The 26076-nt window shown below is 43.4% G+C and overlaps 1 protein-coding gene and 1 pseudogene across 1 annotated transcript; one reads left to right on the top strand and one right to left on the bottom strand.

The window, feature by feature from the left end:
• The window catches only part of LOC142596361 (uncharacterized), a 488757-nt pseudogene that overhangs the window by 380055 nt on the left and 82626 nt on the right, over positions 1–26076 (bottom strand).
• On the top strand, positions 713–11255 carry LOC142596348 (butyrophilin subfamily 2 member A1-like). Its single transcript, XM_075725462.1, has 11 exons — positions 713–791; positions 2777–3127; positions 4361–4645; positions 5959–6057; positions 6458–6484; positions 7628–7654; positions 8645–8671; positions 9743–9769; positions 9990–10010; positions 10197–10223; positions 10717–11255. The coding sequence occupies exons 1-11, from the start codon at positions 713–715 to the stop codon at positions 11253–11255; spliced, it is 1509 nt and encodes a 502-aa protein (XP_075581577.1).

Raw genomic sequence — 26076 nt, 5'->3', positions numbered from 1 at the left:
CTGACAGCACTTGATTTTATCAGTGATTGGAGATGTGAGAAAGAATACAGAAAAGTGGAGGAAATCAGCAGCTGTTTTATCTATAATTAAGTAGTCAGTTTGAATATCTTTACTGTGAGTACGCTGTGAGTATGGATTAGTTCAGCAGTGAGTTGAAAGCAAAGATCTTGGGAGGAATTTGGAGGGAGCCAATTTGTTAAATCACAAGTTTCTCTTTAAAATGTTGATGTAAGTCAACAGGGAGTTCAATATAGTAACATTGCTCCTGGGAATTTACCCATGAGGTTGTTTGGGGTTTTTTACCATAAGAAAGGAAAAGAAAAAAAAAGAGTAGTCTGCTAACATCAAAAGACAAGATGCAATGCTTTGAACTCCTCACTGAAAGGAAAAAATTGCAAACAAAGGTAATAAAGGGTTTCTGGAAGACAAAGGTAAATATGGACAGCTGAATAAAGGAGGCAAGAGTATGTTTCTTTTGCACCGTTATGTAGTTAAATTTGTTAAGATGAGGAAAGAAAAGATGTCCTGCAATCCACTTTGCCTTTGACAGCATCAACCCATTATCTGTAAGTTCATTCATATTTTGCTCTATTATTTTATCTCTGTGATTATGCTTGTTCTTTTGCATTGCACATGTGAAGAGACCGAAGGAGTCACACAGGAATTTCATCTGGAAGCTCTTTTTGGTCTGGTGGATGATTAAGAAGCCTGGATGTTGATGGGTTCCCCCTTTTGGTGGCTGACAGCTATTCACATATTGACTTTTCAGTGCAGATCATGCCTGATTACAGGTAAAGACAGTTCCATTTTGAATATATTTTAATGAAACAGCTTCTTTCTGCCTAGGTTCACAGAAATGTAGAAGTCAAAAATAATGAGTACACATCTTTCTTCTTTTTAGCTTGGATGACATAAAACATCAAATTAAACCACCAAATAAGACTCTGGTGCAGTCTGATATGTGTTAAGGTACCTGAGACATCTGCATAGGCTGGAAGGTTTGATAGGGCTGCAGGAGACTTAGAACCCTCTAGACTGGTGAATGGAGGCCAGCTGGGAAGCTCTAGGGTACCTTGGCACTAGACAGCTAGGTGTAGCCAACAGAGTTGTGCCCAAGGTTTTGGATTTGGCTCGCAGGTTTAGCTGCCTATGTTTAGCTTCCTAGAAGCAAGTGTCTTCATGCAAGCTCAGCACCTAGGATAAGATTCAGTTGCTCATGCATTGGCATCTACTGGTACTTTAAATGCTGTAGGGTCGTCCTCTTGCTTCTTGATGTTCCAAAATAGAACAGACATATCACATAGCCTGTGTCACATTTGCCAGTCATGTGCCTAGAGTACCTCAGGGCATCAAAGACGGATGTTCAAGGAACTCTATTCTACCCAATAAACAGACTCACTGCCTGCTGTAGAATGAACTGAACAGGCTATTGGCTAGATCTCCATTGACTGTAGTAGGAATTGTAGTCAAGTCAATGATTGAACTGGAAGTGCCAGGTCAGTGGTAAGTCTCTCAGTTTATTCGAAGATGGAAGTTTTGCTTTTAGTTCTCTTGATGATTAGGAAGCCTGGACATCTGCTTTTGTGTTCCCAGTTCTGGATCTTAATCCCACTCCCTGTGAGTTATTCAGGTGCCAAACCACAGACACCTAGTGCCACTGTAAATGCTTTAGTGTATCTGAGGCTTCCTGTTAAATGGAGCTGGCAGACGTGACAGAAGTTCAGCATAGCCTGGGGCCCCTGGGGCTTGATCAGATGCAATCCCATACAGCATGGGAAGTGATATTATATTTAATATTAAATATTTCCTTGATATTTCATGGTAGATTTTTAACTTGCCGTAGAACAAAGTCAAGCTGCCGTGATACAACTTCTTTGCAAATACATGTTGGTTGGCTATCTGTTTTGTTATTTCCAAGAGCCTTTTTTCCTTTCTGGTATCCTCCTTGGAACTGAAATGAGAATGTTTGCTATAAAATGTCCTGGTGTTCCCTTTTTCTCCCTTTCAAAGATACATATTCTGGGTGGGATTCACCTTATGTATCTTTAGAAAAATGTAAGCTTCACATCTAACTTCAGTATAGCAACCCTAGAGTTCACCATTCAAAGAAAAGGTCTGGAACAGGGAGCCATCGGCCCTTTAACAAAGGCTGATCTCTGAAGCTGCCTGTTTCTCCCCATTCATTGCAAAGGGAACCTGGGATGTCTAGCTCAGACGTAGATGACCAAATCATTGTACATGTGATTCAGGTGCCAACATGTAAATGTCTAGTGTCCGTCTAGGCACTGCTGTATTCTGGTCTGTTCTCCAGCTGCTCCTTCACAGGAGAGCAGAACTGCTGCAGGTCATATGCCACATCTGCCAGCACCATAGGGCTGTCTTGCATACTCTACGACATTTCAAATGATACCAGGTATCAGCATTTTGGCAACTGAATCCCACCTTTACATTTTTGTTAGATAGATCCTACATCTATCTAACAAGGGTATTTGACCTTTTGCAGACTTCTCAGTGCTCACCCATTGTCCATGATTTCTCAATAGCCATTACTTAATGGCCACAAACTTGCTTAAGTTAGTTTTCAAAATGCTGAAGGATAAACTACATAAGCCTCACATAATGTGAACATCTAAGTAATCTGCTATGTTATTTTTCAGTTTTCTTCTGTATTCCTCTCTTATTGACAGTGATATTGGTTCTACTGGTTGCCTGATGTAATGCCACAAAAAATGTGATATGGACAAACAGAAACAACTGCCATTTTATCTTTACACAGGTCAATTTATTAGCTCTCCTCCTAATAGTTCCATCACTGGAGTCATTGGAGAAGGGGTCATTCTGCCCTGCCACATGGTAGCAGATAACATTCCTGAAGTATTCTCTGTCCAGTGGATATTTCATGAACAGTCTCAAAAAATAACTGTGAGCAGATATGATGGAAAGAATAAAAAGGAGAAACAAGATGAGAGATATCAAGGCAGAACAGAATTCTTCCACAGTGAATTTAGAGTTGGCAACATGTCTCTGCACTTGAAGAATGTCAGGACCTCAGATGAAGGATCATACACTTGTGTGGTCTCTTTCAATGATACATACCATGATGTGTTGATTGAACTGCAAGTGACAGGTCAGTGGCAATTCTCTCTCTTTTTATTCAAAGATGGAGCTGAACAGAAAGATGCCTATCCATCACTGACTGAGGGAATTATAAATTCAATATAATTTTACACATAAAATATCTTCATGGGGGTATGTGTTTGATTTGAGTTAGTTTGCTCTAAATTAATGGCTATAACTGATATTTGAGGTTAGTTAAAGTTCTGGTTTGAGATACCTTTATTTAAGTACCCAAACACACTCAGCTGTATGTGACTTGAAAGTACAATCTCCCTTTGTACTCAAATGAAAGCCCAGTCAGAAAGTTCAGGGAACCCTGCAATTATTCAGCTGATCAATGTAAAGTTAAATTTACATTTCTACTGACTGTGCAATCAACTATTACTGAGCTGATTGTCCAGAGTTTCTCTATGGTCAGCATAATCAATTGGTCACATCCCAGTACCCCACTGCTTACCTTGTCGCTTGCCCACAGCAGGAGAACAAAGCAGTGGGTAGGCCTTCATTGTTCCTAATTCTATTTCAGTACGTTAACAGATACCATCTTCATGAGTAGCTTCAGTTAATGTGGTCGGCTTGGAAGTGGACCCGTGCGTGTTGCTCCATGTTTCCCTGCTACACAAGAACCAATTTCTGCTAGATTGTGGCATCTCATACTGCAGCCAGGTTCTCCTGAACATGTCTTCTTAGTTTTAAAAATGCAGATGAAGCAAAGGTTTAACATCTCAGTAACAGTGTAATTTAGTCTTCTGAGATCCTGAGTATAAAAAATATTTTTTGTTTTTTTTGAACTATAGACTGGACTGTATCATGTCAGTAACAGTTTTACTTGAAATGATTAGCCTGAGACACTAATACATTCTGTTTTCATGGACAGATTGCACTAGTTGCTCATAGGCTTCTTGTAATCCATTAATCATCATAATTATATGGATTTTTTCTTCATTTTACAAAATTCTGGGAAATTCCACTGGGAACTTCATTCCAGAATGGCCATTCCCAGCTAGCTCTGTTTGCTGTAATCTCCATTAAATTGTTCCTTATTCTCAGTCTGATGGACTCTGAATTGCTGACCATTAAGAAGCTTCAGGGCCCCAGTCTCTGTCACAGTTTAAATTCAGAAAAGTCTTTCCATGTACTTCCGTACAAATATATATTAAAAAAAGAAGTGTTGAATTTAAGATAAACCAATTTTCCATTCTTAGTACTGGCTGAAATGGAGAATAAGTATGCTTTTTCTCAGCTAAAGGTGGTGTGCCTTCCATTTTCCTGAGGAGTCACGTGAAGCAGGGCATTGGCCTCACCTGCCATGCAGCTGGATGGTTTCCTAAACCTGAGGTGATTTGGCTAGATGGCCAAGGACAGATCCGGAAGGAACTATCGACCACAAAGCTGACAATGGTGCCTGCAGGCCTATACAGTGTTGTAACTTCCATCAACCTAAAACCAGGCTCTGACATGGAAGTCTCCTGCAGGGTAGTCAACAGTCTGCTAAATACAACAAGCGAGTCTCGAGTCCTGATCTCAGGTGGGTGAGCTATGTAGTCACCTGCTTGTAAGGTTAAAAAGACAGACTGTCTAAATGTCATGGGTCCCATTATTTATGTCATGAGCTGGCCTGAAGATGTATTCCCAGAATCAGTGTTGGAAGAAGTTCATGAGAGCTGCAGTCTTCTTCCACCTTTACTTCTAGTTGACTGCACAGCCTTCAACAGTACCTAGTGAATCAGTTTCTCCTTTTAAAAAGGGGTCAGGTAGCATCAAAATCTTCTGTGTTCCCTTCTTCAAATTTAAGGCAGTCAACTTGTTGGCACTGAATTAAAATGGATTAAGAATACAACTGCATGCAGATACTAAAATGACGTATTTCCTTAGAGATGGTCAAACACTCCAAAGGCTTTCATTATCCAGAAACAGGTTACCAGGCCATTTAACAAGATGTGCACCTGTGGGTTTCACAGAATGTAACTGAAAAAAAAGGTTACAGTCACAAGAATTAAAGTGATAATTTCAACATCTCACAAATGTTTTTAGTCTGTTTTTATCTTCCCTCTTTTTAATATGTGCCTTACTGTGTAATCATGGTGTGGATAATGTCATGTCTCCCCATATTCTATAGAACTTTACACTTTTCTGTTTGCTGGGTATATAGACAAAACATCGGGTGTTGTGAAGCAAGCCTCATAGGGCTGGACCCAAAAAGGAACTTCAGCACCACAAAGCCAGTGTCTAGGTCTGGAATGAGAACTAGAGTGCAGTGTAAAGTTCTTGAAGAAGTGTGTGAGGGAAGTCCCTTTCAGGATGGCATTAAGAAATCCCAGAACATTGCGTGTGGAGGTTTCTGGAAAGGGAAAATAGGACACAGTCAACGTGGAGAATGTCTTAAATCTTATTCTCCTTGGCTTACACACTACACTTGGCAGGATGAATAAGACTTTCATTGAATCAAATCCAACAAGAGTGAATGTGTCTCTCTTGTCCAGTGGTGATGGTTTCTTCCTTCATTCCATCACCTTCTCAGTTTAGAATAAAATGCAACACATCTGTGAAAAAACCTGAGAGCTGGCATTGCTGCCTTTCTCAAGACTCATGAACTGTGGAAACCTGTCTACCGATTTCAGACATCTCTCTCATAATTCTGAATATGCTGTCCAGAGAAAGAGTCTGCCTGGATTAGTTCTGCTGGGGAGAGCTAGGTCTCTTCTTCAGCAACATGACTAGCAAAATTCCAGTCAAACACAAATTCACCATGTCCTCAGATGTGTTGACTGCATCCTAAGTTATAACTGTCTTGATGTTTAACCATTAACAGAATGGAACTCCTTTTGGTCATTTTTACAGATATCTTCTTTCCCTCCATTTCAAAATGGCTGATTATCTTCCTGGTAATTTTATGTCTCAGCATGGTCCTAATTTGCACTGTATTTTCTAAGCTGAGAAGTAAGTATTTCTTTACATGTTACCTCAGTCAACCTACAGAAGTATCACAACAGTTCATGTTGAAATCCACAACTGTAACAAAAGCTCACAATCAAAATCACCAGTGATTGTTTAATGGGTGAATACAGGAAATGGAACAAAAAAGGGGTGGGAAAGTACACGGCCTAAACAAGGAGGAATACAAATTGCATGTCCTTACCTCAGATGGCTTTAGTTCCGACAAGAGGAGCTCTGTGAGCTAAACCACGTGTGTAGTTTCCTTTCTATAATCATTGGGGAGACAACTCCAGAGTGTTGCGGATGACACTAGAGTTTAAATGACAAGTCAGAGAACTGATTTCTGTCAGTATTACTCCACAAAAACATGTAAAAAAGGGTGTTTTTCTCTTTTTTTAACCAGGTAATCACAAGAAAACAGTTAGCTCAGGTAAGTAATGAAGAAGATGGATTAGAAGATTATGACAATTTGTAAATTGGAAGGTTTATTTATATTAAATTACAGAACTAATGAGCAGTTCTAGTTGCATCCAAATGTTTTGTAGTTTTTCATTTTATTTTTGTACTGCACAATGTACTAAGTTCCTGTATGAGTTTTTTTCATTTGTGCTTTCTAAAGAGTGTTTCCTTCTTTCATTAAGCTCTCGTCATTCCTATATGGTGACTGACATACTGCACCATGTCATACATATTCAAGCTTTGCTTGCAATTGTTCAAGAGTTAATTAATTGACCAGAAGCATTCCTCAGACTCTTTAGAAGAGGAAGAACTAAATGAATTAACCAAAGAGTCAAGAGCAATTCAAGGATTCTAGCCAAGGCCATCTCAAGACTCTGAAAGCAACTTTCTCTTTGAATGTTTGAGTATGTTTGGTGCTCACCACCTATGTTTGTACTTGAAAATAAAAGGGACCAGTTGGCATATAATCATAGAAGGGTTTGGGTTGGAAGGGAACTTTAAAGATCATCTAGGTCAACCCCACTGCCATGGGGTGGGGAGGCATGGCATAGCTCATGTGGATTGTGCTGAACATTCCTGCTCACCAGGACAGAGTATCCACAGTCAAACTATCTACTGGCAATGGCCCTTGGCTCATGTTGTCACCTAGACAATACCTGCTTATTGTTTGGGAGAGTAGTAATTGACCCATGCCATAACAATAGCCAGGATTATTCTAACAAATGAATGGCATGAATAATTTTATTCCCTGATGCACATCTGGTTCTGTTCCCTCACAGGTTTGGCAGCTGAGCATACACATGTCCGTGGGGCCAGAAGGGATTTAATCCTGGTCTCTGAACCTCAGTTAGGCTATGGCTGGGACAAGACTCACCTAGGAAGGACTGGGTGTCTCAGAATGCTACCTCATTTTTTGGGAACTCCATTAGAAATGAGACATGTCTTGGTATAAAAAAAATGAATTCTTTGGACTAATAAGAAGCCTTGGGAAGGTTATTACGTTAAATTAAAGTTTTAACCCCACTTATTTCTGTTTGTACATAAAGCACACTGTTGTATGACAAGGGAAGTTTACAGGAATATTTAAGTGTGATTAATTTTTGTTATTTTTCAGTAAAAGTGAAGATGGAAATGCAAGAAGGTAAAAGTCCTTTGCATTTGAAATGCTATTAAGATGTTCAGAGATCTCAGTGATGTAAATTCAGGGAAACAGTATTTGAATGTTGATTATCAATATAGTAATTGCAGGAGTGGCAGCCCTTTTCAATATTAAGAAGACAGTGACAACCACACATCATATCCCACATGAGGTCTATTCTCTAGTGAAGGCTGCATATGTTTACAAGGAAGGAACATGGGCCAGCAGTGACCTTTTTGAAAACTCAGCCCAAATCTCTGCTGTTGGATGGAAAGCTCTTAGCGAGCTTCTAGCATTCCTTCTCCTCCTGGTGACCACTCTTCTGCCTTTTTCCAGATTACTTAGAACTACCTTTAGTCAGCTGAGTGGCCCTGTAAACCCTGTGAACTTTATGGATCTCCATGGGAGCTTGGATGCCTGTGGCTCAATGCACTTGTGTACGTACAGGTGCCTTCCATCATTTGTGATGTCCTTGGTCATCCCATTTATCTCCTCGCTGCTGTCCCGGAAGGAAGCAGATACATCATTGATCTTTGATTGTATCTGACAGATACAATGAGAACTAACAGAGCTTCTATAGGAGACCAGAGATCTTTGAGAAACACCTACATGCCACTTGGGGTACCCCAGGGCATCTCAAATGCACCAGGTGCCTATGCAGCTGAATATCCCTCTTAAATGTGGTCAGGGAAGACATGATCTAAACAGGCTTTGAAAGAAGACGACCTCTATGAGCAATACAAATAAGTCTTGTTCCCACCCTGCTTAATGAGTTTTTAAATAACAACTTAATGAGTTATCTAAATATCATGAAGTTGAAATAATGGGTTAAATTGTTGAATTGGATTTACACGTACTTAACTCAAAGCAGTTGAGCATGTAACCCAAGGTTGCACTTGCTATATGGTTATGTGGTTCATATATTGGTATTGTTGAGTGCATTAAGCCACTCGATCAGAGCTTACACTGATATCTGTGTACTGTCTTTTCTAGAAAAAAAACAACTGGAGTCAATGTTAGGTAAGGTGCTTTTGTTGTTCGCTGTGTTTAATTGCCTTTGTGCTAAAGTTATGTCCACTTTGGGTATTTTCTAGGTTAGTTTGTTCATTCTTGTCTGATTACTGGATTTGATGGCACTGTTTAATGTGGTTAAGCATTTAAAATGAAATGCAAGGCTCAGATGAATCAAATCATTTTCATGTGAAAAACTCCAAGCATAATCTGAGATATTTACTTTTTTTTTGTTTGTTGGGTTTTTTTGTTTTTTTTAGAAAAGAAAGGCGTTATGTATTGTAGAATTTTTGTGTGTGTGCTCAGCTGTACAACAACCTAGTAGAAAGTGTGTTGGAAGGCTGTGTTTCCCACAGAAATGACACAAGTGTAAGGCTTTAGGGAATGCAGTATGAAAGGCCACTAAGTAACTTTTAACTTCTGATTTATAGCCAATAAGTACTCTGTTAATATTATTTCTTTTATTCTATGTGCTGAACTTTTCAGAAGGAGAGAAAATAAAAAATCGAGCAGGTAAATCTCATTTTCCTAAAATATTCATTGAGAATGTGTTTCTCAGAAATGTTGTGAGAGGTGACAGCACAGCAAAGAGGACAATGCCATTTCCTTCTCTACCTACGCATGCAGGATGCGTTGTGCCTTAGCCCCTGGTGACGGTCCACTGACATCTCTCAGGGCTCTGCATTACGGTTTTTCTCTCCCTTCTGGTTTCATGGAATCATTTAACTTGGAAAAGACCCTTCAGATCATTGAGTCCAACTGTTAACCTAACACTGCCAAGTCCACCCCAAAACCGTGTCCCTAGAGCACCACGTTCCACCGCGACACAACTGCAAATTTCACAGAACCCAAACTCTCACCTTAGCTTTCTCAGTCTCTCCTTCCCCTCTTCTCATGTTACTAAGGAAAAACTGCAGCTGCTTTTATCCTGCAAATTTAATGACAGAAATCTCCCACAGGAGTCTACACACTGTTCCCATAAGGAACAACTGGGGATGTAATCCTAATGTCTTTCTCACAAATGTTTTTTCATTTTTGCCTTGAGTTTTCACATCACTCATTTATGCTATTCCTTTTCAGCAAAGTCCAAACTCAAAAAACGCTTTGGTAAGAAAAAACCTTTTATGTCAAGTTTCTTGTCAAGTTTCAAAAGAATAAGACAAGTCTTCAGGCTAGTGTGTCTCTGCTATCCCTGGATTTGAAGCCAAGGAATACCAGCCTGTGGAGAGGAATAGTCTATTCCATGCTTGGGGGTTGCCCTGTTTTGAAACACTGGAACAAAAAAGGAAGCACAAATGTTAGTGACTGGAATATCTTTCCCTTTCAGGTCAACTGAAAGCAGAGCTGGGTAAGTGATTTCAAAATGCTAGTCATTAGAAGTATTGGTGGGTTAAGACGAGGAAGGTCATCGCTGATGCAGGATCACAGTGATGACAGGAATTGCACAGTACGAAACTTCTCAGTATTTCAGTCTGAGAAGTATCTAACTGCCCTTTAGAAACATAACACAGTAGTGTCCATTTTCTTTCTGTAGATTTGTGGGAAGCCCGGAGCCATGCAGGTAAGCTGGCAGGAGGAACGGTGTGAAAATGCAACAGCTCTATGCCCAAGCTACCCTGAAATGACAGAGCCATGATGTTAGAGATATGCCAGCTGAGCTGGAGCCACAGGACTATGCCTGCCTTGGTTAACAGGAAATGAGGCTGGGATGTGAAGTTGGGAAGACTGAGAAAAGGAGTTGCTGAAAAGTGTCAAAGTCCAGGGTAGGGTGTGGACACAATTCTGGAGAGGACAGATGGCTGTATGGAAAAGGGAAAGAGAGGTTTATTGTAAAGTGTGTGGACTTGCACCCCGAGAAAGAATGTGTCTGTGAGAGCTCCAAGGTGCCTCTTGGTTCATTAGTGATTGCATGCCATGCTCTGGGGAATGTTTAAATTCTCTGTTGAATCATGCCAGGACTGCTCAGACCCTCAAAGCCTTCAACCCACAGACCTGTGCAGAGAGAGGTCCCTCAGCCACTCTGCTCATCGCATGATTCTCGTTTTCCCCTCCAGTTCCCATTACTGTGAATCCTGACTGCCAAGTCCTGGAGCTCCAGGTGCCAGGGGCTCCAGCTGTGGAGAGCAACGCGTCTGAACCTGCTGGCCCAAACGCTCCCTCCACAGTCCCTGTGCTGGTGGGGAAGGAAGGGTTTGCAGCTGGGAAACACTACTGGGAGGTGGAGGTGGGCCAGCAGCAGGACTGGGTGCTGGGGGTGGTGAGGGAGCAAGGGAGACAGGAGGAGGAAGGGAGCCTTCCTGCGGAGGACTACTGGGCTCTGCACAGGTCCCAGGGAGGGATTCTCTCTAGTGAAGGAGGCCGCAGGATTGAGAAGCAGCAGATGAGTACTTCAGTGATTGGTGTGCTTCTGGACTTGGAGGAAGGGCAGGTGAACTTTTATGACGCAGAGCAGATGGGTGTCATGGTGAGAATGTCTCTAAGGCTTGGAAAGGAACCTGCCAAAATGTTTTACCCATTTCTATCCAAAAGGGAAGGGACACTCACACCTCTTATCCACCCGGTCTTAATCCCTGTTCCTTTGGAGACACTGTAAAAGGAAATTTTGAATCAAATGGTTTGTAGAATCAAAGTTCTCTGCCAAGAGGTTAGGTTTGAGAGGAGGAGAGACTAGAATAGCTTAGAACATCAGTAATTAAAAATAAAGACAGTGGGACTGGGGAACAAAGCAAGGAAAACCTGAAAAAAAGGGAAAAGAAATGACAGAAAATTACAGTGTCTCAAAATAAGAAAAAAAATGCACCTTGACGCAAAAGAACTTTTTAATACTATTTGTTGCCAACTAAGAGAACAGAGAAAGCCTCTAATGATCTTTTTTTGGTGGACAATATTCTCAAAGCTGTGTGTGAGTTCCAAGATGTGTATACACCATCGCAAAAAAAAAAAAAAAAAAAAAAGTAACTTACTATTGTAAGTAAGTCCAGGACAAAGAGATTTCCTTAATTGTTCTTTCTGAATGATCTCAGAAGAATGGGTATGAAGAAAATCAATGCTTGAAGTGAAAAAGGAACATCAGAAACATTTGACTATTTAGTTAATCCATTCAAATCATTATGATTATTAGGGAATTTAGTCTTCCCCCTTCCTTGCAGTGGCCCAGATATATTCTCTGTTGTCTCTTTAATTAGAACATTTTTGGGTGACAAGGATTTTTTTTCCCCCATTTCAATGTGTTTTTTACTCCTCACCCATGCAAACTTGGGCATTTATGACAATTGGGTGGAGACAGCAACCCCTGGTCCAGTAGCTGCCTCCCCAGGTAAAGATTATCAGCTGTTACTGGTACAGTTAAAAAAGGAGTTATGGCTCCCACCTCTAAGCTGTTAGATTTCTGTGTTTCTCTTTACATTTAAACACCATTTGTCAAGAGTGTGTTCTGTTCTCCAAACACCTGAAAGTGTAATATAACTTTCTGAGTGGAGGTTAAACCAAAGGGGTTTGTTGGATTGCCATCCACCTGGAATTTGAACCTGACCCTTTTTGCTGCCAGTCAGTCCTGGCAGAAGTAAAGCTCAAAGCTGGTTCTAGAAGGAACCTACACTGCTTTACTTTGAGTTTCATATGTTTCCCACATCAACTCTGGCTAGTTTAGAGATCTAATGAATTGCAAGGAGTGAGGTTAAGTGTCTGTGGAAAAAATCTGCCAGGGTGAATGAAGAAAAAGCATGTGACTAAACACCTGAAGGTCTCATCAAACATGAAAATGTTACACAAAACACTTATAATAAATTGTATGTAAACTGATCTTCGTACCATCTGCACTTTCTTTTCATTTTATTTCATGTTTTCACACCTGTCTAGGTTAAAACTTGACAGGCTGAGGGGAGAGTAAAACTTTTTTTCAGTCTCTGAACTATTTGTTGTGAAAAATATTCAGAGCTGCTTGTGTCAAAATGGTCAAATTCCAGTTAGCAATTGTATTGGCTTTACATGGCAAAGTTTTGGTAGCTGGAGGCAGGGAGGCTGCAGAAGTGGCCTCTGGAAGAAGAGAGTTCTGGGCTCTAGAGCAGAGACTCCCCTGCAGCCCATGGAAATTTTGGAAGAATCCATGATGGAGCAGGTATTTCCCTGCAGCCCGTGGAGACATCACGCTGGAGTAGGTATTCATGCTGCAGCCCATGGATAACCCACCCCTGGAGCAGGTGGATATTACCTGAAGGAGCTGCAGTCCATGCAGAGGCCACACTGAAGCAGGTTGATCCTGGAGGACTGGAGCTTGTGGAGAGCCCACCCTGGAGTAGGTTCTCCTGACAGGAACTGCAGCCCATGCTAGAGCAGATTGATCCTGAAGGACTGTAGGCCATGGAGAGGACCCATGCTGGAGCAGGAGAGCAGTGTGAGGAGGAAGGAGCGACAGAGCAGAATGGGTTTGAACTTTTCAGAAGACCAAAAGGGGTTGTTATATACATGAAGGCATACTGTTGAGAATGTAGGGTGATACAGAATTGCTGTGGTTTAGGTGCCCTCAACTTAGGCTTTATTCAGTGTAAGTGCCTGTCCAGTAGAAATCTCCAGCTGAGTTGGTCACCTTATACCCAACAAGCTCTTTGATCTGGGTGGATGGCATGGAGCAGACTCATGGAAAACAGTTACCAGGGTGCCTTCCTCCACACATGTGTCTCTATACAATTGCTAGTCAAAGGAGTCTCAAAAATCCATGGAAGAACCTGCCTCCTGGTCTTCTTCAGCCCTTCAGAGTCTTTCTCGGGATGGTCAAGTCTGATACCACCATGAGAAAAACAGACTCAGCTTGGGGAAAATTAATTTGATTTGCTGCTAGTTAGACTAGGTTTGGATAGTGAGAAACAGAGACAAAAATCTAAACCACCTTCCCCCCCTGCTCCTTTTTCCCAGGCTCATCTTCACTCCTTCACCTCCCCCCACCCCTGAGCGGTGCAGGGGGATGGAGGACAGGGCATCATGATCAGCCCATAATGGCTCCTCTCTGCCAGACCTTTCTCCTCACTCCTTTCCCCTGCTCCAGCGTGGGCTCTCTGTGGGCTGCAGTCCTTCAGACCAAACCTGCTTCCACAGGGGCTCTCCAGGGGCTGCAGTTTCCTCCAGGAAATACCCACCTGCTGCAGCATAGGGACCCCTGGGGCTGCAGTGTGGGCACCAGCCCCACCATGGCCCTCTCCACAGGCTGCAGGTGACCTTCTGCTCTGGCACCTGGAGCACCTCCTCCCCCTCCCTCTTCTCTGACCTTGGTGTCTGCAGAGTTCTTTCTCTCACATGTTTTCCTTACTGTTGTGCTGTGTTTTGCCCTGTCATAAACATGCCTTCCCAGAGGTGCCACCAGCTTCACTGATTGGCTCAGCTTTGCTCTGGGGTGGGTCCATTTTGCAGCTGCCTTGAATCAGCTCTGTCCCACATGAGGGCAGCCCCTCACTTTTTGCTACAGAGGCCACCCCTGCAGCCCTCCTGCTACCAAAACCTGCCCCCAGACACCCAATACACCCAGAAAACAAGTCTCTTCTATGTACCTATCATCTTCTATCAGACTTCTTGATTTTGTTTTTCACCAACAGGTGAAAGGCATTTCTTATTGTTATCCCATCAGTGCAGGATTGCTCCTCCTACTTCAGTGGCAGCTTGAGTCATCTGCTTCCTTCCTGTATTTTTTACAATCTCTAGCCAAGAGGCTCCTTCCAACAGGTAAGAGCACAAGACTTTTTTAATGCTAGAAAGGATGCACAATGAAAATAGCAAAAGAATATATTCTAGATGTCTTTTTTGGCAGGTATGTTCTATTTGCTGCTTCACAAGGGATATCTGAGGAGTAATGAATGAGAAGGAATAAAGTGGAGGATATCTTAGCATTATTCAGGAAGGGGTATTTTAATAACTAAACCTGTCAGTGTTCATCCTAGCTGGTCAGGTGCTGTTCTGAGCTTTGTGCTGTAGCTTTAATTACTTTATCTCCTTGAACTAATACTTTGTTGATATATAATGTTCTTCCAATGTGGTTGACTGAAAATGTTGCTTTCTCTGAGTTAGAATGGTAAATATCTATTAAAATGATCTTTGTAATATAGGTATAAGTATTTAGCATAGCAGGGAATTAAGGGTTGTGGAAGATGACCGCAGACATACAGGAAGCAGTGGCAGCCAGATACACGTTTTGCTGTTTTCATTCATTCAAAAAGTTGAATGGCTGAGACATAAAAGTTAATGCTCTGTCCTTCAAACAGACTGTTGAGGAAAGACGTTGTAAATGCCAACTGGTACTCAGAATGAGGGTAATTTGTGCTTTTGCATACGTAGCTGAGCTTTTGTGCCAAGCAGCTCAGTGTGACTCTGGGGTTCAGTAAGGCAAAGGGAGGGGGCTTCCCTGGGGATGCCTTATTGTCCTCTAACCTGCCTTTCAGGTGATTAGGGTGACGTGTGGTGTCTTCCTGCACTGCGCTTGCATTGCCTCTCTCTCATACTCTGTGCATTTAGAGTAAATGCTACACCCTTGCAAGTCATGGTGTGCTTCCCAGGTGCCTCCTTACCGCACTAACAGTTCCTCCAGTTTTATTGCCCCACCAAACAACTCTCTTTCTGCCCTTCAACAGTTCACCAACGTTTTCTGCTAAGGAAGGACAAGAGTACAAGTTTGTTGGGAGTTAAGAGAGATTGCAGGTGCAAGATAAGGCAGCCACAGAGCCAGGGAATGGGGTGCGCTGATTGATTCAGCCAGGCTGTGTGAGGGACTGTAAAAGAGAGAAGAGAGTGGCTGGTGGGAGTAAAGTCACAACTGACTGGGCACAGATAAGCTGCAGTGTTGCCCCTCTGTGGAATACATTGCTTTTCTCCAGCCTTCTGCGATGGGACCCTGGAATGGTTTCCAAGGAGACTGGGAGAACCAGAGCAGGCAGTTGCTCCCATTCTCTCTCATTCATACATGAGGGCCACACCTGCTCGTCTGTAATGAAGCAAAAGCAGGATTTTCTGTGATTCTCTGTCACATCATTGTCCAGGGTAGTGTTCTTGCCCAGGTGACACACTGCTGCAGAATCAAAGTAGGCTGGGAAGCATGAAGCATAGCCCAGTTTCCCAGGCACATCCAACAAGAGAGTCATTGCATGAGAGCCTAGTAATATGCGTACAGGGCTGGCAGCGGGCATCCTGGACTCCTGGCCTGCCATCCAAATCAGCTTGAAGTCAGATGTTCCTGTACCCAAGAATAGGGACTGTCAGGGAATGGGAATGGGCAGCTTTTCCCTCAGAGAAAGGAGCCAGGAGGTGTGGGTGACCCCACCAACATGACGCAGTCCCACAGGATCTGAAAACAGCAGGCAGAGCCAGGTGCTGTCTTTGTGTTTCTGTCTTTAGCAAGATTCATTCCCTTCTGTTTCATTCCTCTTGGGAATTCTTTCTTTTCTTCACAGTGCATCATCCATTTCCCAGGGGAATAGAAGGAATTTGACTTGACCCAAATGACATTTTTGGAGGATTTATGGAATAAGTGCTCAGGAAGGAATCTTGTAGTAGCCCTGTTCTTTGCTCTTCTAATATGTGTTTTAATTGGAATGTGGCTAAAGTGGCTTCCAGGTAAGAAACTCCCTGCCATATCCAGCTAGCCAGTTATGCTAAGATATCATACCTGCACTTCAGTTCATAGTCCCTAAAAGAACAAATGCGCTGTAGATCGTATGTGGTGTCTGATACCTCCCAGCCCAAGTCTGGGATAATATCAGCCATCTGGATGATGTGAGACACCCCACTCCAGCTCTGGAGTGTCAGCTATTTCAGGGAAGCGGCTTAGGAGTATTATCTTACTACACGCATGGGAGAGGCATGTTCAGTCATGGAGCCAGTGCCTGTGGAGAGCAAGAGCCTGTGCAAATGGGTTTGCAGGTTGTAAATTTGCAGAGTGTGTAGATCACTGCACAGATCTCCACTTCTCATGTGCAGTAACTTGCTCCTAGCTCATTGAGCTTTGGTTTGCAGTTCTCGAACCAGTGTACCTATTGTCCTCCTGAATAAATCGCTGCCCACGATACCCATGAGTATGCTCTGTGAGTATGCAACACAACTGAAATTTGGTAACTGTAAAGCACGTCTGTGCCTGGAGGAGGTGGTAGCAATAACTCAAGACCCTGTCCTCACTGTTGTAAGGGACTTTGAGACTTTAACCTAGAGCTCAGCTTTCTGTTTTGGATTCAGCTAACACATATGGCTTTCTTCCCTCTATGGAAAGATTATACTTGTGGGGATAATCAGTGTGTTTGCTCCCACCTCTTCCTTGCAGGTGAAGTGCCTATCACCATCAGCATCTGTGGTGGTACATCTTCCCCCTGCCCCTGTTTTTTTTTCTGTCCTGTTTTTTCCCCTCTACTTCGTCTGCTTTACAATCTCAGGAATTCGCAGGCTGCAGCTTTTGCGTAGAGAGTTGGTCAGTTAAGCGCTCCTTAATTGTACCAGAAACTCCTACATGGCTGGAGCAGAGAGCGGCTCTGTTCTTATCAACATTCATATTATGGCTAACGAGGGGAACGAGAACAAACAGCTACCCTGGACAGCCTTGAAACAGGGTGGTATCATCGCTGCTGGAATTCCAGCAACAAGCCGACCCAAATTGTGGCTCGGATGGAAATTTACTGGTGATTAAAGTCAATCATCTCACAATCCTATAAAACGGCAGTCCTAAGTGAGGCCCTTTCAGCTCTCCTGGACTGCCGTGGGCCGCACCAGCATCTCCCTCTGATCGAAATGTCTCTCAGAGTCAGCGAAAACTAGCAGACTCTGAATGTCTGCTGCAACCAGAACTCCATTGCCAGAGATCGACAACGGAGCCTGGGCTGCTGATATTCTTCATTCCTCAAGACTCTACTCTCGCCCGTTGAGAAATGCCAAGGCATTAGACGTGAGTATTTCACTAAACTCGAGGGGAATTTTTAACAGGTATACTATTTTCACATTTGTAGTTGTGAGTGTGCATGCATAAATCAATTTAAGTAGTTTGTAGATGTATGATTTAATTTTAAAGGAGTTTTATATTGCTGTACTATTCTTATAGCATTACTCTTATAAACTGTTGACCAAGTCTGAGACTAGGAGTGGGCCAAGCCGCACCTAGGCTCCTCTCTGAGAAGGAGTTTAGAAAGCAAGGGGGTCTAGTCTGAACCTTGTGACTCAATGGGAGGGTTCCCTTTCGCCCCCCCCCCCCCCCCCTTGCCCCCCTTTTACTTTCATTCCATATATACGCAATGCTTTATGAATCATCTTAACTTGTTGTGATTTAATTCTCTTTTATGTGCTTTGCCTATTCCTTGCTGGACAGCTGAGACCTTGTCATGGTTTAACCCCAGTAGGCAGCCCCATCACACAGCTGCTTGTTCACTCCCTGCCTTGGTGGGGTGGAGGAGAGGGTCAGAAGAGTAAAAGTACAAAACTCATGGGCTGAGATAAAGACAGCTTAATAGGTAAAGCAAAAGCTGTGCAAGCAAGTAGAGCAAAAATGAGGAATTCATTCACTACCCATCAGAAAGCAGGCGTTCAGCCATCTCCAGGAAAGCAGGGCTCCACAGAATCATAGAATGCTTTGGGTTGGAAGGGACCTTTAGAGGTCATCTAGCCCAACCCCCATGCAATGAGCAGGGAACATCACGTGTAACAATTACTTGGGGAAATGGGGAAACATGCAGACGTGCAGGAAGTAGCTGGAAAGACTTGCTTCAATTCTGAACATCTAAAAGCTGGGCACCGAGGGGGACAGGGCGTGGCTTGTCATGTGGGAAATAGTGTGACAGGGAACTGCATTAAGATGCTGAATATCCCTATATGCACAACCTATAGTTGGTTTTCTATTCTGGGATTATGAATGTTCAGCTTCTCCAGCTAGGGCTGTCTTGCTTTGTAAAATGAAAAAACAGTTGCTCAGAGCTATTAGGGAAGGTATTTGCTGATGTGTGGTACACATAATGATATGGTAAAGGCCCCTTTTCCCTCCTCATTAGAAATCCCCCATCTTGGAAGACCTGTCCCAAATGCAAACCTGAAAGCACGTCCCAAAAGCACCTTATCAGATCTGATCTGTTGGACAAGTCACAATCTGGAACTTAGTTTGAGTGCATGGAAACATCTAGTACCCTCAAATCTGGCATCAGTCTATTCCGCAGATCAATGGCATGTTTGAAGGCCCTTTTCATTTCTCTTCTTTTGAACCTGCCATGTGCTAGGCTTACTTGATGCCTCCTGTTTTGGTGTTGGACAAGGCAGGGAACAATTCCTTGCTCTTCTTCCTCCCCACACCATTCCTTTTTTTATGGACCTGTATCATATCCCCCACAGTCATGTGGAGAGCGATCATCTGTTTTGTAAACTCCCAGATGCTCTTCCTGACCTTTGATCATCCAGGATGACTGGGGTTCACTATATCTCTGTGGTAAGATGCCCTAGTACTCACCATTGTTGGAGTCCAGGTAAATGGCCCTTTTGATCTGGCCAGGTGTGGTTCTTTTTATGAGCTGTGAATTTTCAGAGCCAACATACTGAGGCTTTCTGGGTTTTGTTGGTTTATTTTGTTGTTGTTGTTTTGCAGTAACTCTAAATTTATTTCATCCTCATTGCACTATGTTACAGCAATTGGGTATAAACCGACGTTCGACAAGAATCTGCAAGAGGACAATATGTGTCGCTACACATGTAGGTCAAAACAATGGTACCCAAAGCCTGAAGTCATTTGGACGAACTACGGAGGAGACACAGTAAATGTGGAGGCCAAGACCAATGTAACCTGGAGTGAGAGAGACCATTTCATGGTGCAAAGCACCATCACAGTGCCTTGTGACAATGTAGATGTGGTGTGTGTAGTCAAACTCATCAAATCCAACATAAGCCGATCAGGTATGTTACATTTTTACACCTGCATCTCCATTATTGCTAGAAGAGCTGAAATTGGACAGGTGTCAGCACCTTCCCTGAAGCCCCAAGCATCCTGCAGAATCTAACCCTTCAGGAGAAATCCTTGCTGTTGGGCGATGGAGGTTTGGGTTGGCCTTGTGGCATCTTCAGGGGAACACCATGAAACAATGACCCAAGAAAGTGCTGAGAGTGATCTTCTCACTGCTCTGCCTCTTTGGGCCAAGTTCAGCCATAGCTTAAGGGGGCTCATACCTTTCCCTTATTTTTAACAGTCTGAACCAGAGTATTGTTCTCTCTTTAGCATCACTTCTGGTTTTTACCTTCTCACCTGAAGCAACAGGCTGTACCACTTACAGGTTGGGAAGAACTTCTTGTATGCAGTCCTGTCTGTTTTCATTTATTTCAGCAGTTTCACTCTAACACATAGAAAGCTCATACAACTCTTTCAGGTCTGGAATTATTAAAAATGAAATGCTCAAAAGCCAGATGGTTTTGATTAGAGATGAAACAACAACAAAAGTGCAGGTGTTCTGTGAGATGGCTCTCATGGCGTACTTGGTATTTCTGTGTTGTGTCAGATGTGGTGGTGTTAAATTGCTTTTGTTACAGGTTCCCTGAATTAAATTATTGCACTGCAGTCAAGCACTTGTGCGTACAAGGGCACAATAAGAGGTTCCTATGAAAAGCTGGAAGTGATGTGGGTGAATCACCAAGGAGAAGATCTATCTTCGCTGGCCCAGACAAGCATTCTACAGGAGATGGACAATATTTTTGCAATAGACAGCTCCATTGAGATACCCTGTAGGCAACCACCACCTTCATTTGTGACCACTGATAGGGAACACAGTCCACAGATTGCTCAACAGTCAGGTATGCAGCAATTAAGACTTATATTGTCTACTTTGGCATTCTCCAAGCAAGCAAAGCTACTCTCTCTTCGCTCGGATACTGCATCATCCTCCACCAATAAGAAGGCTGGGCCTAGTGCTGTGAATTATTTCACTTAATTTCCCACAACACTCGAGAGTTGAATCCATTTGGGAGCATCATGAAAATTTGCAACTGGCCCATGCTGATCGAGGAGAAAGGCTAGGACGCAAAGTATAGAATTGCAAGAGTACTACTTTTACTCATGTGCATGAGGTGTCCCAGCCAAATTGGGAAACCCGAATATGGTTTTACACATGGTTCTTATACCTTTCAAGTGTTCAGTTACAACATGATTTGACTGATTACTACTTAACACACACACACACGCTACTGTTTGCAAAGAAATAATAATTTCATGGTGTCATCATCTATCTGCTTCTTTGTTGATCTAGGTGTCCCTGGACTTGATCTTGCTCCAGTTACTTATCTATGACACCAGATAATGGAGGGTTTCATAGAGGCGTTAGAGGGGCTGGGATGCTGGCATTATCTCAGTAGTCTAGGGGTATCCTTTTATCTTTCATGGACAGCTTCAAGATTCTGAGAAACAAAGGTCCTTATCTCCAGGTGGGGCTGTCCTCCTCCTTGCAATGAACTAGGTTCCTTCACAATGGGAACTACATCCATCTAAAGAAAGTTGATACAATTTCATACTATAAAGACCAACGGGTACAATAGTTAGAGAAAGAGATTTTGCCTAAGAAGAGTCTATTGCTCAATATTTTGAGGAAGTCAATGCATCTGCAGTCACAGCATCTCACTGCCAGGACTGGCTGAAATAGGAAGAGCATCTGCTGACCTCAGGGAAGCCAGAAAGGCAGTGGGCTCCTGAGCTAAGTGCACACTAGCCTGTTTCCTAGCATGAACCTCTATTTTTCAATGCTGGCAGAGAAGTTTTTCTGGCAGACCTTCAGACTGTCAGCTGCTGAGATTTGTACCAGTAAGGAAAGACATGGGCATTAGGCTGTTGGAAGGTTATTCTGCCAGAAAGGTGGTGTTGAGCAGCAAGGCTAAGGCTGAAGGATTCCTCTGAAATGTCTTCTCAGCGATCGAAGGTGAACTTGTTTTAAACTATTTTCATGGTATCACTTCGAACAATACAGCTGGCTTCAGAGATAGTGGTCTCTTGAATAAAAATAGAGAACAATTGCAAAGACTACAAATAATAATAAACTTCCCAAGGGGAAAAAAAACCACAACCCATATTTCAAAGTTTCTCTAATCTGTTTTGGAGTGTGTATATGTGGAAAACTCATGGACACAAGGCAGTGAATTTAAAATGCAGCTACCGGAGTCTTATTTCAGCTTTCCTTGAGACATTTGTGTTCCTCATCATATTTCCAGATCAATGATTTTTGGCTGAAAGTATTCTTCCAGCCATGTCCAAATAGTGCAGACTATGTGACCCCATAGCCACTTTGCGTATATTTGTGCTATACTGCAATAAAAGTTGATGTAATTTTAAAATTGTATTTATTTTTCAAAAAACAATAACTGGCCCTGGATTATCTACTATCTTCTTCTCATCATTTTACCAGGTAAGCTATTTCCCACTTGTTCTTGGCAGTGAAGAACCATCCCCAGGGCCTGCTTTTTACTCTTCCTTTTTGTGGGGGGGATCCAAATAGCTGCTGCAGAGTTACTATTTATGGTGTCTTTGCCTTTCAGCATATCTTCAGAGGCAAAATGGTAAGTGTGGATGTTCAGGCAACAGTCCCAAGTAGAGGCACGTGAGGATTAACTCCAAGGCGGGTGAACCATGCCCTAAGCCAGAGGAGTTTTATATGCCTGCCTGGGGTGGGTGGTCCCAGAGTGGAGTGGCTTGCAAGGACCTTGTGGGTCTTGCCCTGACTTGATGTTGTCTTCTCCTGTGACCATGGTGACTTGGCAGAGGAACTTCGCACAAGGAACGGTGAGTCTTTGTGCTTGCCCACATGCCTTCCCTGCTGGGATAGAGGCCTTGGGGCGGGTGAGGAGGGACGCTGCAGCAATGGCAACTGTTTCCCAAGGGCCACATTGAGCGAGCCTGCCAGTGCCCAAGGCTCCAGATGGCAGCTGGTGCTCCCTGGCTTGGGCTTTGCAAAGGCCGTGCTCCATGGCCACTTGTGGGCTTGCTTTTTATTCTTCCTTTGCGTGGAGGGGTCTCCCACTAGCTGCTGTGCAGTTCCTATTGATAGTGTCTTTGCCTTTCAGCACACCTGCAGGGGCAGATTGGTAAGTGTGGATGTTCAGGCTGAATTCCCTTGTGTGCCGCAAGGTGGGGCAGCAAGGAGTGCGGAGAAGGGTGACTGGGTGTAGTGTGCTGCCATGTCAGGTCTGCACTCTGGAGAGCACTGGAAGGGGATGGGTGCTGATGGAGGATGAATCTGCGTTGCCAAATGAGATGCAGGCTTTCGTCCCTGTCTTCCTTGGAGTCAGGTGCTAAGCAACATCTTCTCCCTTCCCCCTCTCTTCTTGCAGAGAACCAGAAGCAGGAGAATGGTGTCGCTGTCTCCTTGGAGGCCGTGTGTGCCAGCTAATTGTGACTTTTAGGCACATTCATAGGGTGTTGCTTGAGGTGTTCTGGCTGGTGGAGGCTTTGGTGTTGGTAGGAGAGTGAGGGAAGGCCATGGTGGGGCTGATGGGGCTGGAGAGCCTGGGCCACCAACAAGCCCTGGGACTTGGTGGGAAAGTAGGTGATGATGGGGTATTGAAGAGCTCCCTGCTAGAGTCAGAAGCATGTGAGATGCAGCTCCAAGGAACATGAGTCACCCGCCATGCCATTTTTTTTGTCACTTCCTTGTGCAGGATGTCCCAGAGTGGACTGATTTGTAAGTCGAGGTTCTCGCCCTGACTCGGTGCCACCTTCTTTTGCTGCCCATGGTAACTTGGCAGAGAAACTGCGTGCAAAGGATAGTGAACCTTTCTGGTTGCCTACAAGCTTCACACGCATTCAGCTAAAACTTGACATTTTTCACATACAGATGCCTACCTTTGAGCTAATCCTTTAAGCGCACATCTCAGGACTTCATGACCCTACTCTGCTGGGTGATCTTTTCATCTCTCGCACATAAGAACACAAACTCAGCTGATTATGCCCTGGCAAATATTTAATATTCACTCATCTAACTTGACTTCTCAGCAGCTTGGTTTGTATAGCAGATTCTCCGCCTGTGACGCCTTCCCCACTATCCTTCCCTGCCCTGCCATTATTGCCCCAAGCTGGCATGGTTGCATGGACCCAGAAACTCAGTGGAAAGGGCATTCCCCACTTCCTTTGGAGGATTAGGGAAAATTCACCCAGCCTGTTCCTTTGTATCCATCCCCACCTGAGAGATTCACAAAAGTGGCTGAAACTGATTTCCCTGCGTGTCACAAAGGGGACCGTCTCTTTCTGTGTCCCTGGAAATGCTGGGGTGCTGACCAGGGATCTCACAGGGATTGAAATGTGGAGTGTGGCTGGCAGGGCATCCATGTAAAATGCTGGCAAGGCAGCAAACTGGGACCTGAGAGGGGAAGTAGTTCCCAAGCAGGAAACTCATCGCAGCTTCAGATCCTTCTTCATCCCTCGCAGGTAATCACAGGGCTTGAGAGAGCAAGGGGGAATTTGAGTATCAGTTGACCTGCATGGTTTAACCTTAGACTCAGTCTGAGATTTCCCAGCTTGGAGTTGGAAATTTTTTTCCAGTCGATGTTTGGAGTCTGGTTTTTCTTACTTTTTTTTTTCTCCCCCCCACCCTGCCTTATTTGCTTTCAGAATTCAGAAAGGCTCGTGACAATGCAGGTAAAATACTGTATTTACTTATGTCTGTCCTCAATGGCGTAAAATCTGTGAATACTACAGAAGCAAGTGCTGAGCGTGGACTGGGTTGTGAGTCTAAAAATGCCTTTTATTCCAGTGATATGGAGATATTTCACTTGGCAGTGAAGCATTTGAAAGTTAAAGTGTAATTTCTATGTCTGAGTGCAGTCCTCCTCCACTGCAGGCTTAGAGGTCTTTCTAGGCCTGTTGTAGGGAGATTTTCAGAATGAAATGCAGTGCAGTACAGTTGCGCACAGTTCCCTTCTTGCATATTTGCTTTAGAGGCGTGTTCATAAAGCCCCAAATATCTCTCTGTTGTAGATGACATCAAGCTTGATGGGGACACAGCGCATCCAAATTTGTCTATTGCTGCCGACAAGAAGAGTTTTATGCATAAATCACAGGCCCAGAAAGTGACTCAAAATGAAGGGCGTTTTGATTCATCTGTCTGTGTGCTGGGCTCAGAAGGTTTCTCCTCTGGGAAGCATTACTGGGAGGTGGATGTTGAAAAAAGCAATGACTGGGACCTGGGAGTAGCCAGAAAATCCGCTCCGAGGAAAGGAATAATATCTCTGTCACCTAAAGAAGGATTCTGGGCTCTGGGCTTCAGTTCTAAACGTTACTGGGCAAGAACTGATCCATGGGCACGGTTAGAGGTGCAGAAAAGTCCCAGGAAAGTTGGAGTTTACCTTAACTGTGAAGAGAAAATGCTGGCTGTGCATTCTCAGAAGAAGTTTATCCATTCTTTAAAAACTCCCATGAAGAATCAACCATGAGAATTTGTTCAGTTAAAAAGAAATATTTTTTTTAAATGTGGTAATTTTGTTGTGGCATGAAAGATCATATTATTTTCTTAGGGAAATTTAAGGCTTAATTGCAGTTTGTGCGTTTCACGTTCTTGATCCCATTCTGTATTATGCCTAGTTCAATACTTTGCTTCAAGGATTTTCCTTTCCCCCAGCCTTTTCTGTGTGTATTTTGCCCAATACTGGCAGCGTGCAGGCAGGAGTGAGCTGTCCCAAGCCAGGATGTGATAAATGATCTCTATCTCAGGAAGAATTTCTGTGGAGTCTTTTTTCTGAAAATAATTTCAGTCCCTACGAGGCATTTCAGCGATCATCATTCTCTGAGGTTTTGATCATCTGGACTGCTGCTTACGTACAAAGCCCAGCTTCACATCAAATTCAAATACACACACCCCAACAAATGCACAGCACCCCGTGAAGGTAATCTCTCTCCATCACTCTTCTGGGTGGAATTCTCAGAATTTTGGAGCAAAAGGAAAAAAAAAAAAACAAACCCAGAGTAATTTAAAACATAGTAATGTATCTACACTTCACTTCTTGGGTGGAGAACATGCCACCTGTGCTCAAAGAGTCTGAGAGACAACAACTTCATGCAGCGCTACACACCTGTCTGTCATGCTTTGAACGCTTGTGGTAGAGTAATGTGCTCTTCTAGTGCATAAGTAGCCCCGACAGAGCTGTCTGCTCCACAAGGTCTTCTGAATCCTAACCTTTTGCTAGGTGAAATGTGGCTTATTTGCCTAAATGTAGACACCTGTTGTTCTTTAAGATTCTTCAGGGCATCCAACACGCCTACATGTCGCTGGTCATACAAGGGCTGTGGGAGATGTGCACCTTTCTGAAGTGGCAGCTGGAGACCTCCTGAGACAGAAATGACAGTGGATGCTGAAGGATCCTTGTTTCCAGGCTGTCATGGTTATTTTCTGGGAACAGTCCTTTCTTCCACAGAATTTAGCTTACCACCTTTTGTCCTGTGCATCATGGAGGTG

The sequence above is a fragment of the Pelecanus crispus genome, chromosome 31 (assembly GCF_030463565.1).
Source record: "Pelecanus crispus isolate bPelCri1 chromosome 31, bPelCri1.pri, whole genome shotgun sequence".
Taxonomy (NCBI): domain Eukaryota; kingdom Metazoa; phylum Chordata; class Aves; order Pelecaniformes; family Pelecanidae; genus Pelecanus; species Pelecanus crispus.
This window is presented reverse-complemented; position numbering and strand designations above follow the sequence as displayed.